The 14,371-nt window shown below is 40.1% G+C and overlaps 1 protein-coding gene across 6 annotated transcripts in view; it reads right to left on the bottom strand.

Annotated features, from left to right (window-relative positions):
• The window catches only part of lama2 (laminin, alpha 2), a 156,051-nt gene that overhangs the window by 23,210 nt on the left and 118,470 nt on the right, over positions 1-14,371 (bottom strand). For all 6 annotated transcript variants that reach the window (XM_079290918.1, XM_079290917.1, XM_079290916.1 and 3 more), the window contains 11 exons: positions 13,940-14,102; positions 10,905-10,983; positions 10,696-10,827; positions 9,116-9,232; positions 8,634-8,797; positions 7,598-7,736; positions 6,342-6,444; positions 5,330-5,446; positions 3,681-3,863; positions 2,375-2,529; positions 1,858-2,001 (listed from right to left, as the gene is read on the bottom strand). In XM_079290918.1, the coding sequence (XP_079147044.1) occupies positions 1,858-2,001; positions 2,375-2,529; positions 3,681-3,863; positions 5,330-5,446; positions 6,342-6,444; positions 7,598-7,736; positions 8,634-8,797; positions 9,116-9,232; positions 10,696-10,827; positions 10,905-10,983; positions 13,940-14,102 (1,496 nt within the window). The remainder of the gene's footprint in view (positions 1-1,857; positions 2,002-2,374; positions 2,530-3,680; positions 3,864-5,329; positions 5,447-6,341; positions 6,445-7,597; positions 7,737-8,633; positions 8,798-9,115; positions 9,233-10,695; positions 10,828-10,904; positions 10,984-13,939; positions 14,103-14,371) is intronic.

The following is a 14,371-nucleotide window of genomic DNA, read 5'->3' on the forward strand; positions in this document are numbered from 1 at the left end:
TTTCAGTCCGACAACAATGAGCATTATAAATGACTGCTCTGTAATCAGATAGCGGATTGAACATGACAAGTTTAAGTTTGTATTCAGGCAAGATATGCATACTGATCATCAGACCTCACAAATCTCAAACAGGTGTGATGGCAGTCGGTGTCCAGATCAGCAAAGAATGGATTGTGCAACATTTACTTTAAATAATGCAATAAATAAAACACATCATCATTTCTTGTTTTCTCTACACGCAACTCTTGCATTTGCTCCTGAGATGAGAGAACACGAGTTACGCAACACTGTCGGCAGTGATGCGAAACGACGATGATGATTAATAGGTCCCCAAAAAGTTCAATTGAGATTACTTACAACAGAGAATCCTACAGAGTATTTATCATTCAGGGAACAGTGAATGAGTGAATGGTGGAGCGACTTCACACCTCTGGTCTATTCTGAGGGTACAAAGACTGACGTTTCCTCCATCTGTCTCTACGAGTGAATTTTCGCAGGATCTTGCTGTATTTTGATTAACATTAACTGTTACTTATGTATGAGCCCCAAAAAATGAATGAGAGAATTTTTAGCGTTTGCTCTCATCTGGATATTGTCTTTGAAGTACACATTCACACACAGACATGCCTATTCATATAGTATTATGCACAATTAGAGATTATTAGGGAGTCACATTTGAAGACACAAATGACACGTATACGCACACACAGCTACACACACTTATCTTTCTCGTCTCTCCAGGGTAATGACGATTATTCATTAGCACAGATCACAGGGCAGCGTCGTTGTTATTCAACTGGCACAACACACTATTCGTGAAATGGTGGAGGTGCACGCGCAAACACACACACAAACAGAGCATTACTATTCATACTGAATTCGTCCCTATTAGAGAATATTAGTGAGACACACACACACACACACACACACACACACACACACACACACACACACACAAACACACGCTTGCATGCGCGTTCAAGACTTCCCAGTCAGATGAAGCAAAGCAGTGATTTCTCAGGGGAAATCAGGCTAAAGCAGATAGCGACATAAACTTGTTGTTAATTGCTGCTGCTCCTTAGGACACACACACACACACACACACACACACACACACACATATATGCATAAAATACATACCCACACACACGCACACTTAGGGATTATCAGTGGTACCTTAAAACAGCAGTGTGCTATGTTTATAAGGGTGTTAGTGAGTGATGTGTCAAGAAGAATTAATTATTCTCATATTAGACAAATCACTTTGGGAGTGTGTGTAGGCCGAGTGTGTGTGTGTGTGTGTGTGCGCGTGTGTGGCTTCGAAAGGGGAACGCAATTGTGTGCTTCTCTCTGTGCATCTATACTTCTGAGTGCGTTTGTGTGTGTGTGCACACTTTTGGAACATTTTGAAGTATGATAAATACTCCACAACATTGTATTAAACATGATTAATGCTTTAATATGAAACATTTAAACAATTTGAAAGTGTCAACCGGATTAGTTAACCAAACAGACTTAATGAGTGTTATTATCATTGTAGTATCATGCAAATATAACTCTGATTGATAGCTTTATGTCTCTACTGTACATAGATGATAGATCACAGTGAAAGTAAAGTTTTGGTAATGGTGTTATCTATACTTGTGAGGACCAACTCCTGACAGCCCTCTGGTTCGGTTAACCTCCAGTCATATTACTGCTCTGGTTATAGTTGAGGTTCACATAAGCCTCCAGAAAATATCTACAAATGAATGAGACTGAGCATACAATTGAAAGCATTTTGACAATGACATATTTCCTAACAGACAATTTGTGCTAATTTGTGCTACATATATATTCAGTAAATCGCATACTTACATATTTGGCTGATCCCAGGTAGAAGAGCAGGTTATCAGGTGTGGTGGTTTTAACATTAAGGATGATGGTGTTGTACCTCCCTTTCCTGATATCAGGGCGATAACTACGGAGACAGTCACCACCTGATGACACGGACACTTTAATCTGGAAAGAGGAAGAAAAAGAAGAGAAATTTAAATTACCTTAGTATAAGCACATATTGTTATAAGTGGTGCACCAATACTAATACTAATACTTAAATTACTGTAATGGAAAACATGGTTTGGAGAGAAAAGAAGAATGGATGGCCACTTTTAACGTTTAACTGCACTTGCATAAATAACACACAAAAAATAATTGCATACATTTATTAACTTTATTTTACAACACAATGTAACACAAGGTGAGTTTACAGATATTTATGAAATCTGAATAAACGATTGTAAAGCTGTTGTTGAGGACATGATTGTGTCGTCATACACTTAAACTCTCTTGAAGTATTTAAGGCTGACAGCTGGACAGTGTGTTGACAACTTACTGAGTTTGCTTGTTTCCTAGCTTGGTTGATCAGTTCCTTGATTTGCGAGATGTTTCGCCTCAAATTGTCCTGCAGCATTTTGATTGGCTGCAGCTTCTCCAAGAGCCTGTCAGCTTCATCCTCTAAATCCTTCACTTTAGCTCCTGCAGCGTGGACTGAGAGAGATGAAAAGTAGAGTAGTGATACCGAGCAGGACAGTAGTCGTTATCATAAATACGATACCGTGTATTAGAGCTGAGACAGCATGAAATTATGGCAGCTGTGAAAATCACCAATGTTACTCAAAGGAGGAGTAATATGGTGGACAGGCGAGAAAGATGGAGAAGGCAGTGAGAGTCGAACCATTAGTGTAGCTCAGCATTCAAAGAGAAGCTTTCTTTTACACCATTTTAAATAAAATTTAGGCTGGAAACTGAAAAACAGAAATTAAGAAAGAGAGAGTTCCATGCTTTGCAGTGTGCAGAGCTGTCATGCTCGAGCAGAGCCGGGTAGAACGGAACGGAGGCATTATTAGAAGCAACTACTGTTTCCTGTACAGCTATTAAAGGTGATCATAAAACGAATGGGTGGTGCACCGATACTGTTGTTGAAATCAGATCATTTTGTCATTGATCTGGCAACACCCCATTAAACAATGCTGTTGATGAGAAAGTGTTTTAGTGGTGATTGAAAATGTCCTGAGAGATTATTTCACAAGGAAAAGCCAACAAATGCCTAGAAATATGTGCTGGCAGGTAGTTAACATTACTCTCATCATCATTTGGTAATTACAGCATAGTATTGGTGCACCACTTATAACAATAAGTGCTTATACTAAGGTAATTTAAATATACATACTGATGGCTGTGGGGATTGAAAAAAAGAGAGAGAGACAAAAAGACCAAATGTCAGTTTTTGGTTGATTTCACCAATGTATGACAAATACATATACCGCCCGAAAAGTAAAAAAATGTAAAAGCCGCATTTTAAAGATCTTTCACGAGGTACTGAGTTTCAAGTTTTAGTTATTACTTTGTTTGTGAAACTACAATGTTTAGGAGGTAAAACATCGAATGAAGTGAGTAATGGATAAACAGGAAAGAAACGCACTTGTTCATACAAAATAAGTTCAAAAGCAAATCATTTTTCAGAGAGCGGTTATAGTTCTTAGTGACTTTAATGGTTAATATCTAATTAACCAATCAAAAAGAAAGTCTTTATCAATGCTGATCTAGCCCCCGAAATGTTAACTGGAATATTAAAAAAACAATCATTTCTGATTATAATGTTGTTAATTATGTAGATAGCCAATAGTGAAGAACTTTACTGTTTTTTTCTGGGTCCTGGATCATCTGATTGGCTACAATGACAGTGTCCTCCAGCTCGGTGTAGTTCCTCTGTAGGCCATGGAGTTGCAGGTTCAAATCCCCGAGACGCTCCAGGACGTCTATGGCCGTGGCGTTAGCGGCCGCTGCTACAGCCTTTGTGGCTGCTAGCTTAGCTGCTGTGTCTGTCAAAAGAATGCAACGAACAGAAACACACAAGCTTTACAATTTACATTTATCAGTGGCATAGTATGACTGAGTTGGGACCAGTGGATGGGTTTTTGTGATATGTTGTGCTGCTAATGATAAATAATGTCCAGTCAAAATGTGAATATGATGGAACCAATTATTGTTGTTATACTTACGGAGTTTGAATTTTTTCAGTGTGACCTTAAACCTCAGCTGATTATATTGTTTGATTTTATATTGGGACAAGAACTCATGGATGCATTTTGGTTGTTTTTGCTTTGTTTGGTTTACAAACAACAACGAGACAGATCGTGAGTCACATTTGGAGGCAGGAAGTGGCTCAAACGCAGTAGTATAATCCGACTGTAATTATAAACCATTTTGAACTGGAATTGCACACACACACACACACACACACACACACACACACACACACACACACACACACACACACACACACATATCTAAGTTTTGTCACAAGTCCACACTACATGGTTGGCCCTGACGTACAACAAAAATAGCAAAGCTACTCACAATTGGAAATATTTAAAACATGTTATTGTTGGCAGAGAGAATCACATCGTCAAAAACAAGTTTTTAAAGTTTGATCTTTTTGATTGCCACACAGAACTAAAATAATTTCTACATTTCCATAATAGTCCATTATTTTTCTGTATATTAACTGTCAGAATAGTATACTGTTCAGATCAGTACAGTTTATGCTTTATTATATTGGTATGTAGTGTGGGATATACTGTATCTTCAGTTTTCGTTGTTTTTATCATTTGTTTAACACCACGCTGACTATCATGCTGAAACACAGCTGACATTGGGAACTTGTAGTACAGAGAGCGTATAAAGGTCACTTAATCTCAGCAAACTGTCGTCTTTATTGGATCGTGAACCCTGCCTCCAGAACGACTCTGTGCCGCCTTCATATCACGGTTTATGTTCAGAGTCCTGTAGATTTACAGCCATGAATACCAACCTTATTTTGTGTGTTAGAGGATCAAGGTGTTTATGATTGAAACTCTAACCCCATCAAATCAGCAGATAATCCTCGCTGACATTTGTTACCAGGTCTGGTAGATCCTGTGAAAATCAGACTGATAACCATTTAGTTTCTAGCCATCTGACCGTGACATGTAATGGTATTGCTTTCACTCGCTCACATGGATTTGAATTAGAATTAAATAAGCTGTGTTAACCCCTGGGTCATCCCATTTTACACTTGGTAGTAGCTGCATTTAAAGGTTTTCTGCGTGTTGATCCAAAAGCAACCATGTGCATCGCTGTGGCTCACTGCAGTGTATTTCTGTGTGTCTGTGAGTACTGACATGTGTCAAGTTTACCAGAGCAACTGACCTCTATCGGCACCGCGATATTGATCCACTCTCTCTTTATCTCACTCCTACGCACACACACACACACACACACACACCGTGTATTTGTGCAGTCATACCATTGGGGATCGCGTTGAGCGTTGCCATGGTTCCGTTGACAGCTTTCAGCAGGTCTTTGGTTTTGTCTCTCGCTGCTTTAACTCTGCCCTTCAGCCCCGCCACACCGTCTGCATTCTCTACACGCACACACACACACACACACACACACACACACAATGATGATTATGGTTTGATGAAGCCATGGCTGCTTACTAATAAAACCACATCCCTCAGCTCCCTAATGGGAAGAGTGACTGACAGGAAATCATAGCGGCACACGAAGAGTGACATTGATAGCAGTTAAACTGTTTAAGACTTGTGTACATTATGAATATGATAGAACTGTAATCCATTTAAAGACTAGGCAAGGGAGGATGCCCGACGAGGTGTCTATTATCAGGAACCAATGTTGGACGGACGGTTGCCTCCGTGAAGTCCATTCATTCCTGATTATTGACACCTCGAGAGGCAATACCCTGCTTATACTAGAGTCACTTGCCAAAGAAGCAAATTTAGGACCATTTTGCATTTTCCAACCAGAAAAAGGTTTTTATAAGCCATCACTCAGTTTCCCTGATAACTCCTAAGGGTTTGCTAAGAGCTGGAACAATCACGACCATCCCATAAGGTTCTTATGTAACGGAAACGTTGTTCACTACTCCAGTACATAGAAGGAACCTTAGATAGGACTTAACAGGAGATCGTACACTAAGCTAATAGAACCCGTTGGCTCAGCAATAAGCAGGAAAGCTAATGTTATGCTAGCAAGATAACATTGTGTACGGAAGACAAACAGTAAATACAATTCAACAGTATGTTTTACAAAATGACGAGCTATCTATGCAGTGAGGCTGTGAAAAAATAGCAATAGAGCTTACTATCGCGATATGTTTTTAAACGATAGTGTATCGATATGTCCGGGATTACTATAAATACTCTTTTTTTTTTTTTTTATTACGTGCAATGTTAAATATACAAATATACATGTGTATAGTATGTTCTGTATGCACCATATTGTACACACACACACACCTTTGACATCATTTTGAAGTTGTTTAGCTTGGTTTAGCAGTCTGTGGCTCTTCTGAAGGGCAGCTTGAGCTGCTTCCTTTACTAGGACCTCTGGATCTGAAGCCTACACACACACACGCACACACACACACACACACACACACACACACACACACACACACACACACACACACACACACACACACACACACACACACACACACACACACACACACACACACAGGGAAAGAGAGTACAACATCTGTGACTTAACATGCCTTCACTAAAATGCTTCCAGAATAATTTAGATCCCACACATGATTTAAAACGCATGTTTTTGCACACAAAATGGTACGTAATCTGTATACTACCTTTCTGTAGAATCAAAGCACTCCTACTTTGCATTGCTAAATGTTATTCGAGCAAACACATTCAGCAGACTTAAATTCATTCTCCAACTTCAACCCCTTCTTTCTTTGCATTTTTGCCTCCTTTTTTAGCCCTTTCTCCTTCGGCCATTTACAGAGGGGCGTCAAAAATGCAAACATGGGAAGAAAAGAAAAGGGTAAAGTGTTGGCACACAAAGGAAAATAATGAAAAAAGGAAAATAAACTATGATGGAATAAAGGGGGAAAAGAAAATCAAAGACGAGGAATGTAACCAACAAAAAAAGTATTTGAAACAAGAAAATGAATAAATTAGGAAATAAAAGAAGGCAAAAGGAAGGACAGGAGAGCTTTTAGGTGTGTGTGGTCAAGATAATAAATGAGGGAGAGGGGAAGAAAAAAGAAGGAAGAAGAGAGACAGAGAAGTGCTTTGATCTCTCAGCCATGACTAATGGAGAGCCCGAGCTTACATTACTGTTACTGCATGCAAGACACACACACACACACACACACACACACACACACACACACACACACACACACACACACACACACACACACACACACACACACACACACACACACACACACACACACACACACACCATCCTCTTGTGCTGAGAGTACACTTTCATAGGCATGCATTGATATTGACAGTATGTATGAAGCACCTGAATGTGAGGTAGATTACATATAGTTTAAATATACACACAGTTCAGCTTTTGATGGTGAAAGTATTGGAAAACATGGAGAGGGAATTGATGACAAAATGAAAACAATGGGAGTCTCATTAAACCCTGAAGAACTGAGCTTTCTGAATCGAAGTAAGAAATTGTGTGAAGAAAGTGTGTGCATGTGTTTCTCTGTGTGTTGGTGTACGCGTCCGCTTACCAGTGCAAGCGCCTCACTTGCCCTCTGTTTGGCTGCCTTCGCCTCCTTCTCCGCTGCATCGACGTTTGCTTTAATGTTGCTGTAGGCCTTGAAGGCAGCTGTTGCGTTGAAGGAGAGATTTTTAGCTTCAGCCAAAATACTGTGAAGAGAGAGAGAGAGAGACAACAAGAGAGAAACAGCTGTGAATTTGTTATTCACATTTTAAGTAATGAAAACCTAAATGAAGACTCCTGAGACACACCAGTATTAACTCATGTATGTTATTGAAATCAGAGATTGTCAAGTTGATTTGTACTTCAAAAAAATAGTTCAGCATTGACACCTTTGCTTCTTGGGAGGCAATAATAATACTTGTAATAATTTAATTACTGTCTTTCAAATGGTATTTTTATCTCAATCAATCAATCGTCCTTTGCCCATTGCACGCTACAGAAGCCCAAAGTGATTCTTTATTTTGGGGGATCAATGGTCCACAGCACCAAAGCTAATTAATTATACATGGACATGGACATTAAAGAGGAAAAAACAAATCTTAGTTGAGAAACTGTCACCTATGATGGAGTATAAGGGCGGAGGGGGGTAACATTCAACATTTTTTAGAGACACTTAAATTTAGGGGGAAAATCTACGGTTAACACCGTTGCCTCACAGTAAGAGGGGCCGGGGTTCAATCCCGGGCTGGCCTGCCCTCCTGTGTGGAGTTTGCATGATCTCTTTGTGTCAGCGTGAGTTTTCTCCAGGTTCTCCGTCTTCCTCTCACAGCACTAAAATACACAGTTTAGGTTCATTCATGACTCTAAATTGCCCATAGGTGTGAATGTCAGCCGGGGTCGGCTCGAGCACTCCCACAACCCTGAGTGGGATAAGCGGCTACGGATAATGGATGATTATCTATGATTATCATCATGATCATAAGAGTATTTGTCTGTAAATCCATAATCTACCAGATTATGAATCTAATAGTGTCAGCCCTGTCTAGGCCCCATTATGCTTTACACCGATGTGAACATTGGTGTGGTAATGTGTTTATATTTACCCATCCAAAATAGCAGCAGATTCGTTGAGCTGCTTGGCGTGCTCCTCTGCGTCGTGGACGTGATTAGCCAGGCTGCCGTCACTTAAACCACTGGTGAGGTGACTGACTTCATCATCCAGCTGGTCATGAAGAGGACCCAGCTCTCTACCCATCTCCTCCAAGTCCTGCAGACAGAAAACAGAGGCTCTGCTCACTTTGCCTGTTGACGGACACATTCACATCACTTTCTGTGCAGTTATTGCTGCCAAATTGCCATGTCCATGGTACGATTTTTGCTAATTAGTTTCGGTAGTAATAATGTATTTAATGCCATTACAATTATTGAATAGAAGGAAGTCAAAACTGAGAGAGAGATATTCTCCTACTCATGCCAGAAGACACAAAGTTGGTCTCCGGCAGATTATTCAACAGCAGACTAATGAGGCGACTGACTTGCAGAGTTACAAGGGTTCAACAGGTTTCCACTCGGTGGACATTCGTACCTCGATCTCCTTGTTGATGTTGTCAGAAAGCTGGTTTGCTTCATCCAGAAGACGTTCTCCTTCTCCAAGGACCTCCTCTGCTTCCTGTTTCACCCCGCTCACTGCAGAGCGCTTTCTCTGCAAAAAACAAACCAGGATCAATAGCTGCACAAGACAATAATGTGCCAACATATTAACATTAGGGCATTATTACCAATGAATCTGCCCATTATATGAATTCTTCATTTCATCAATTGATTGCTTGGTCTATAATATGTCAGGTAATTGTGAAAAATTCCCATTACAATGTCCTAAAGCTTCAGGTGATGCCATCAAATTGTTTGTTGGTCTGACCAACGATCCAAAAACCAACGATCCTCAATTTATTATGACATGAGACAAAGAAAGGTAGAGAATCAAAACACTTGAGAAACTGGAAAATGACTGAAACACATCTCAAAATAGCTAATGATTATTATTTGTCCATGTGGTCCAGTCTGCTTATTTGCACAATATCATTTCATTGAGTTTTGAATACGTAATAAATAGATGCTTGGATGCAAACCAGAAGTACGGAAGAGTCTGTCTCAGAGTCTGTGTGGGTTTCTGGTCAGTTTGACGAAGTTTAGTCTGAACAATTCTGAAATGTAATTTCCCATAATAATGAACAAGGAAATTATTACAGACTAAAAAAAACCTTTACATGGTAAAACATGTTTTACAGTTATTGACTTTAATAACAGCAGTTAGAGGACACGAGGGACACACAATTGATGATTTGATGAAATAAAAGTATGAACCCCGGTGTATAGAGTTCATATATACCACTTCCTTCAGTGAATAAAGCTTTTCTTAAGAGAGAAAAACACTCCAGGGTCAGGGAGACACAAAGACAAGCTATAAAGAAGGAGAACGATAGAGAGTGTACGTGTGTGGGATCACTGCAGAACGCTTCCGTCTCTAGGGCATGTACAATAATCATCCCAATAAAGGCTTGATGCTTTGCTCTGTTAGGAATCTATGCCCGTGAGCTTTACTTGATGATGAATCACCATCAAAAGGCTTAACAGGAAAATAAGAATAAGTAGTGAGTTGAATAGATGGTTAGATGGTCCGCTTTTTATGATTCTTTGTGATTTAATTTTTTTAAACCATTGGTACTCATTTCAAAAGCTAATGTGACATAAATCAGTCAACTCCCATGGATTCTATTGACATAAGAATGAGGATAGACAAAGTAATTTATCTTTTAGCTTCACCTCAGAAACTGGTGACAATTGTTGTTTCTCTCTTTAAAAAAAATCAGTTCAAGATGACTCTGTAGATCAGAGTCATCCAACAGTCAACGTCTCTGTCATTCTTCAGCACAAAAAGCTTTTATCTCTTTATCCTTCACTTGCCACAGTAAAACTCTAACATGACAGAATTGAATCAGTGAATCATTTGAATAGTAGTTAATTAGACTACACATGATTGACAAAAGAGTGGTCAGGAGTATGGAAATGATAAAGCACACCGTTTTCTGACTCTGTTTGTATCTTTAAAACTTGTATGTTGCCGTGTGTCTGGCCGACCGTGTAGGAGTTTGTGTGTAACTGCACCTCCAGGGCCGCGAGGTTGGCTTGGTTTTGTGCAGCCAGTGCGCCAGCCTGTCTCGTCTTTCCCTGGGCTGAGTGGAGTAGGTCCTGGGCATCCTGCAGCTTCCCCCCGTGGTCTGAGAGCTTCTCTTTTATCTGGCGAAGCATTAAGTTAATGTCATTCATTTAGAGAAATCGAAGACAAAAGAGTAAAGATTAGAAGCTATAACTACCTCTGCTTTTAGGTCTTCTGTGGCCTGATGGGGGTCGCCAAATAATCTCTTCACTTTCTGATACAACTCCTCTGCTAGGCTGGAAGAAGACAAAAAGGGAGCGATTAGAATATTTACATTTAGGTCATTTAACTCAGTGTTGTTCACAGCTTACTGAAGTTGATGGGTGGAATAAGTTAGTGTATGGGAATGCAACGACTCAGAGAGGAGAGGAAAGAAGAGGAGAGTTATTGTGACGCGTGGCAGAGCCTCTGCTAGTGTGAAGACAATAATCACTCCATATGACCGAATGCTGAAATGCTGGAATGAAATGACTAATTTTCTTCTATTGATCCCTCGGGCTAAATTGGATTAAATCGTGGCAGTGTAAAACATTTCAAATATTGTCACACTAATGTGTTTGTGGACGGTTGAAGCAACACGTGCTAATGTTCACCACAGCATGGCATGCAAAGTGATAAAACTAGCAGAGAACGACACTACAGCAGATCTAAAACGTAACCACATGGACCTTTTCAGTGTGTGTGAGTGTGTGTGTGTGTCTGATGAAGACGTCTTAAGACATAACTTTGCATGATATCCACTCAGTTTAAAGCAACAGATAACCAGTGCTGACAATTCAACTATTACGTAAGAGAGTACAGACACAACAAAAAGGAACTTCAAACAGTCTTCAAGCTTTGTTAAAGGGGAATTTCATCAATTATTCACAGCCTTGCTATGCTGTGTTCACCTGAAATATAGTAAACAACTATTTCCTATGTAGAGACATAGTGGAGTAATGTCTTCCTGGGCAACAAATGAAGTCTAACTCTGTGCTTTGTTTATGCGGTCGGTCTGCCCTGGCACACATGCGAGTCCCAGTGTGTGTGCCCGACCGGCTAGCTTATCGCAATGTGCTCATACTGCGGTTACAGCTGATTCACCGATCAATATGTAGGCCTTTCACACCACCTTCAGACGTGGTCGGATGACATGTCGTATCTGTGCTAGCATGAGCCAGCCCACTGTACACTGCTGTTATGAAAATGCTGCAGTGAAAAAATGTATTTTGAATGTCGGGGTTGTCTGAACTTTCCCGCAGGCTTCACTTCAATTGACCTGCCCATCAAGATTTCTACCGCAGCTTTTAGTTCATTCCAGTTTTTCTCATTGTACTTTGCTTTGACAAGAATTTCTAGAAGGCCTTCTCACTTTGGAAGCATTTAAAACAATTAATAAGAGTACATTTGCCAGCGTCCCTTAATGAGCCTTATTTTTCACCTTCAGCATTAATTAACACAACAAGGAGCTAGTGTCCTCCAGTTGACACCACTCGGAGGACAATTTCACACAGTTTAGGAGATACATGCAAGGTAATGACTGGATTTGATGAAACTTTAATGAACCCTGTGGGGACGAAGCGCAAGGCAAACAGAATATATTTATATCAGTAAAAAGAAATGGGAGGAGTGTTTAACTATGATCCAACTGACTATTACAAGGTTTAAATATTTAACGAAACAGTATATGAACGAAAAGTTACGTTTGCAGCATGTACAAAGTTTTCAGACTGGTTCAGTCAAATAATCAACCGCAGATAAGTCCTTCAGTGGCAGAGCCAATTACACTTTGTCTCTCTTATTCTCACATTCTCTCCCACCACAACTCTCCGTCTGTCTGCCAGTTGTTCTCCTCTCCCTCTGTGACTTTCCTTCTCACTCCACATTCTTTGTATTCCTCTCTCTGTCTCTACCCCTGCGGCGATACAGTACTTTTAATTAACTCATCGACCTCGTCAACATTGACTGCTGAAAGAGACAGACAGAAAGAGGGGGAGAGAAAGGAGTGATGAAGAGAGTAGACTCACAATTCCATCAAGTACCGTGAGAGAGAGCGAGAGAGAAAGAAGTGAGAAACACTTTGCTAAAGCATCAGCAGAAAGTCGTGGCTTCGGGTCATGCAGCAATCAAATATCTGCTCAATGGAAGATGTGTACTCCTGATGTCTCCTGTGTCAACGAATATAAGGGAATAAAGAAATCAAAGAATGAAAATAATTTAAAGGCCCTTCACAGCTAACCATGTTGCAAACAATGTTGTGTGTTACTGCATTTTCACTCATTTCACCTCATCACTTGAGGCATCCAGGTTTGTTGCCAAATTCTCATCATGTAAATCAATTAACAGAAGCCATTGGGTTCATGGAACACGAGAAAAATACATCCAGATATCTAAAAATAAGAAGCTGATTCAGAAAAATGCCACATTGCAACTGGAGAGACTGAAATATAGTGACAGGACTGGTGTGTTTTGTCCAATATAGAGCACATTGCTGAATATATTCCTTTTTTGAACATTTTAAAACTGCTTTGTATTTAATGACTGTGGCCATTGTTATTACCTGGTATGTGCCGTGTCCGTTTGTGCTTTTTTTTTCTTGTTTGTTGGTATTCCTGGTATGCTCTCAAAATAATAAAAACATATTTGTTGCTGCAAGCTAAAAATACAGTTTGAATCTCTATATGCAGGGGGAATTTATGCACATTCCACTTCTGTCTGCTCCTCTTTCTCTATGTCTCTCATTGTGCAAGTTCAGTGACAGACAAATTCAGCGGGGAAACACCCTGCAGAGCGAGTAAAAAGTTGGAAAAGTGGGATTGAATCCCAGCAGGGACGAATGCAATCCAAGACACACAAGGTGAATGATTAGCATAGAGGTATGAGTGAAAACAAAACAATGAAATAGAAAGAAACTTTACAGCAAAGAAAGTGCTCAAAAGTAAAGATGCTCAGTAATTTCCTGTCACCAGACGCTAGTATTCTCGGCATATTTTCACTCTCTTCGTCAAGAAATTTACACCTATCTGCCGGCTATCATGCATGTGTGCATGCTCAGAAATGTGTGTGTGTAAAGTCTGTTTTTGCAAAGTTTTTCAAAATCTTTATTTTTCTTGTGTGTGGGAGAAAGATACATGATCTCTGTGTGTGTGGTGTGTGTGTGTGTGTGTGTGTGTGTATGTGTGTGAGAGAGTGAGTGAGTGAGTGTGTCCATACTCCATCTCTTCCTCGGCGATGCTCTTCTTCCCTCTGAGCTGTCGTTTTCTCATCTCGGCGAGCATGGCCTGGATCTCCTCCTTCATCTCCTTCAGGCTTCTTTCTGGAGTTCCATCTCTCCTCGAGAGAGTCTGGTTCAAGGCGGCAGCCTTCGACTGGAGGTCTGGACACATAGACACACATGAAGACTGCTGTGAGCAAGGGCGTTATAGTATTGGACATTTCATTATTGTTACATGAACATTTGAACATTTAACATATAGTTTTGAGGAGTACGTTGACCATTTGAATTCACATTTAAAGGAATAGTCTGTGATTTATCTGAGATGGTGGCTGTCCCTCCACTTTAATTTGTTGTGGTCAGTTGCTGTTTACGGACTTTAAAGACACCTACCAATTAGTATTATGCCTTTTCCACTGTAGCATTACTTT

This window comes from Melanostigma gelatinosum, assembly GCF_949748355.1.
Source record: "Melanostigma gelatinosum genome assembly, chromosome: 19".
NCBI classification, from domain to species: domain Eukaryota; kingdom Metazoa; phylum Chordata; class Actinopteri; order Perciformes; family Zoarcidae; genus Melanostigma; species Melanostigma gelatinosum.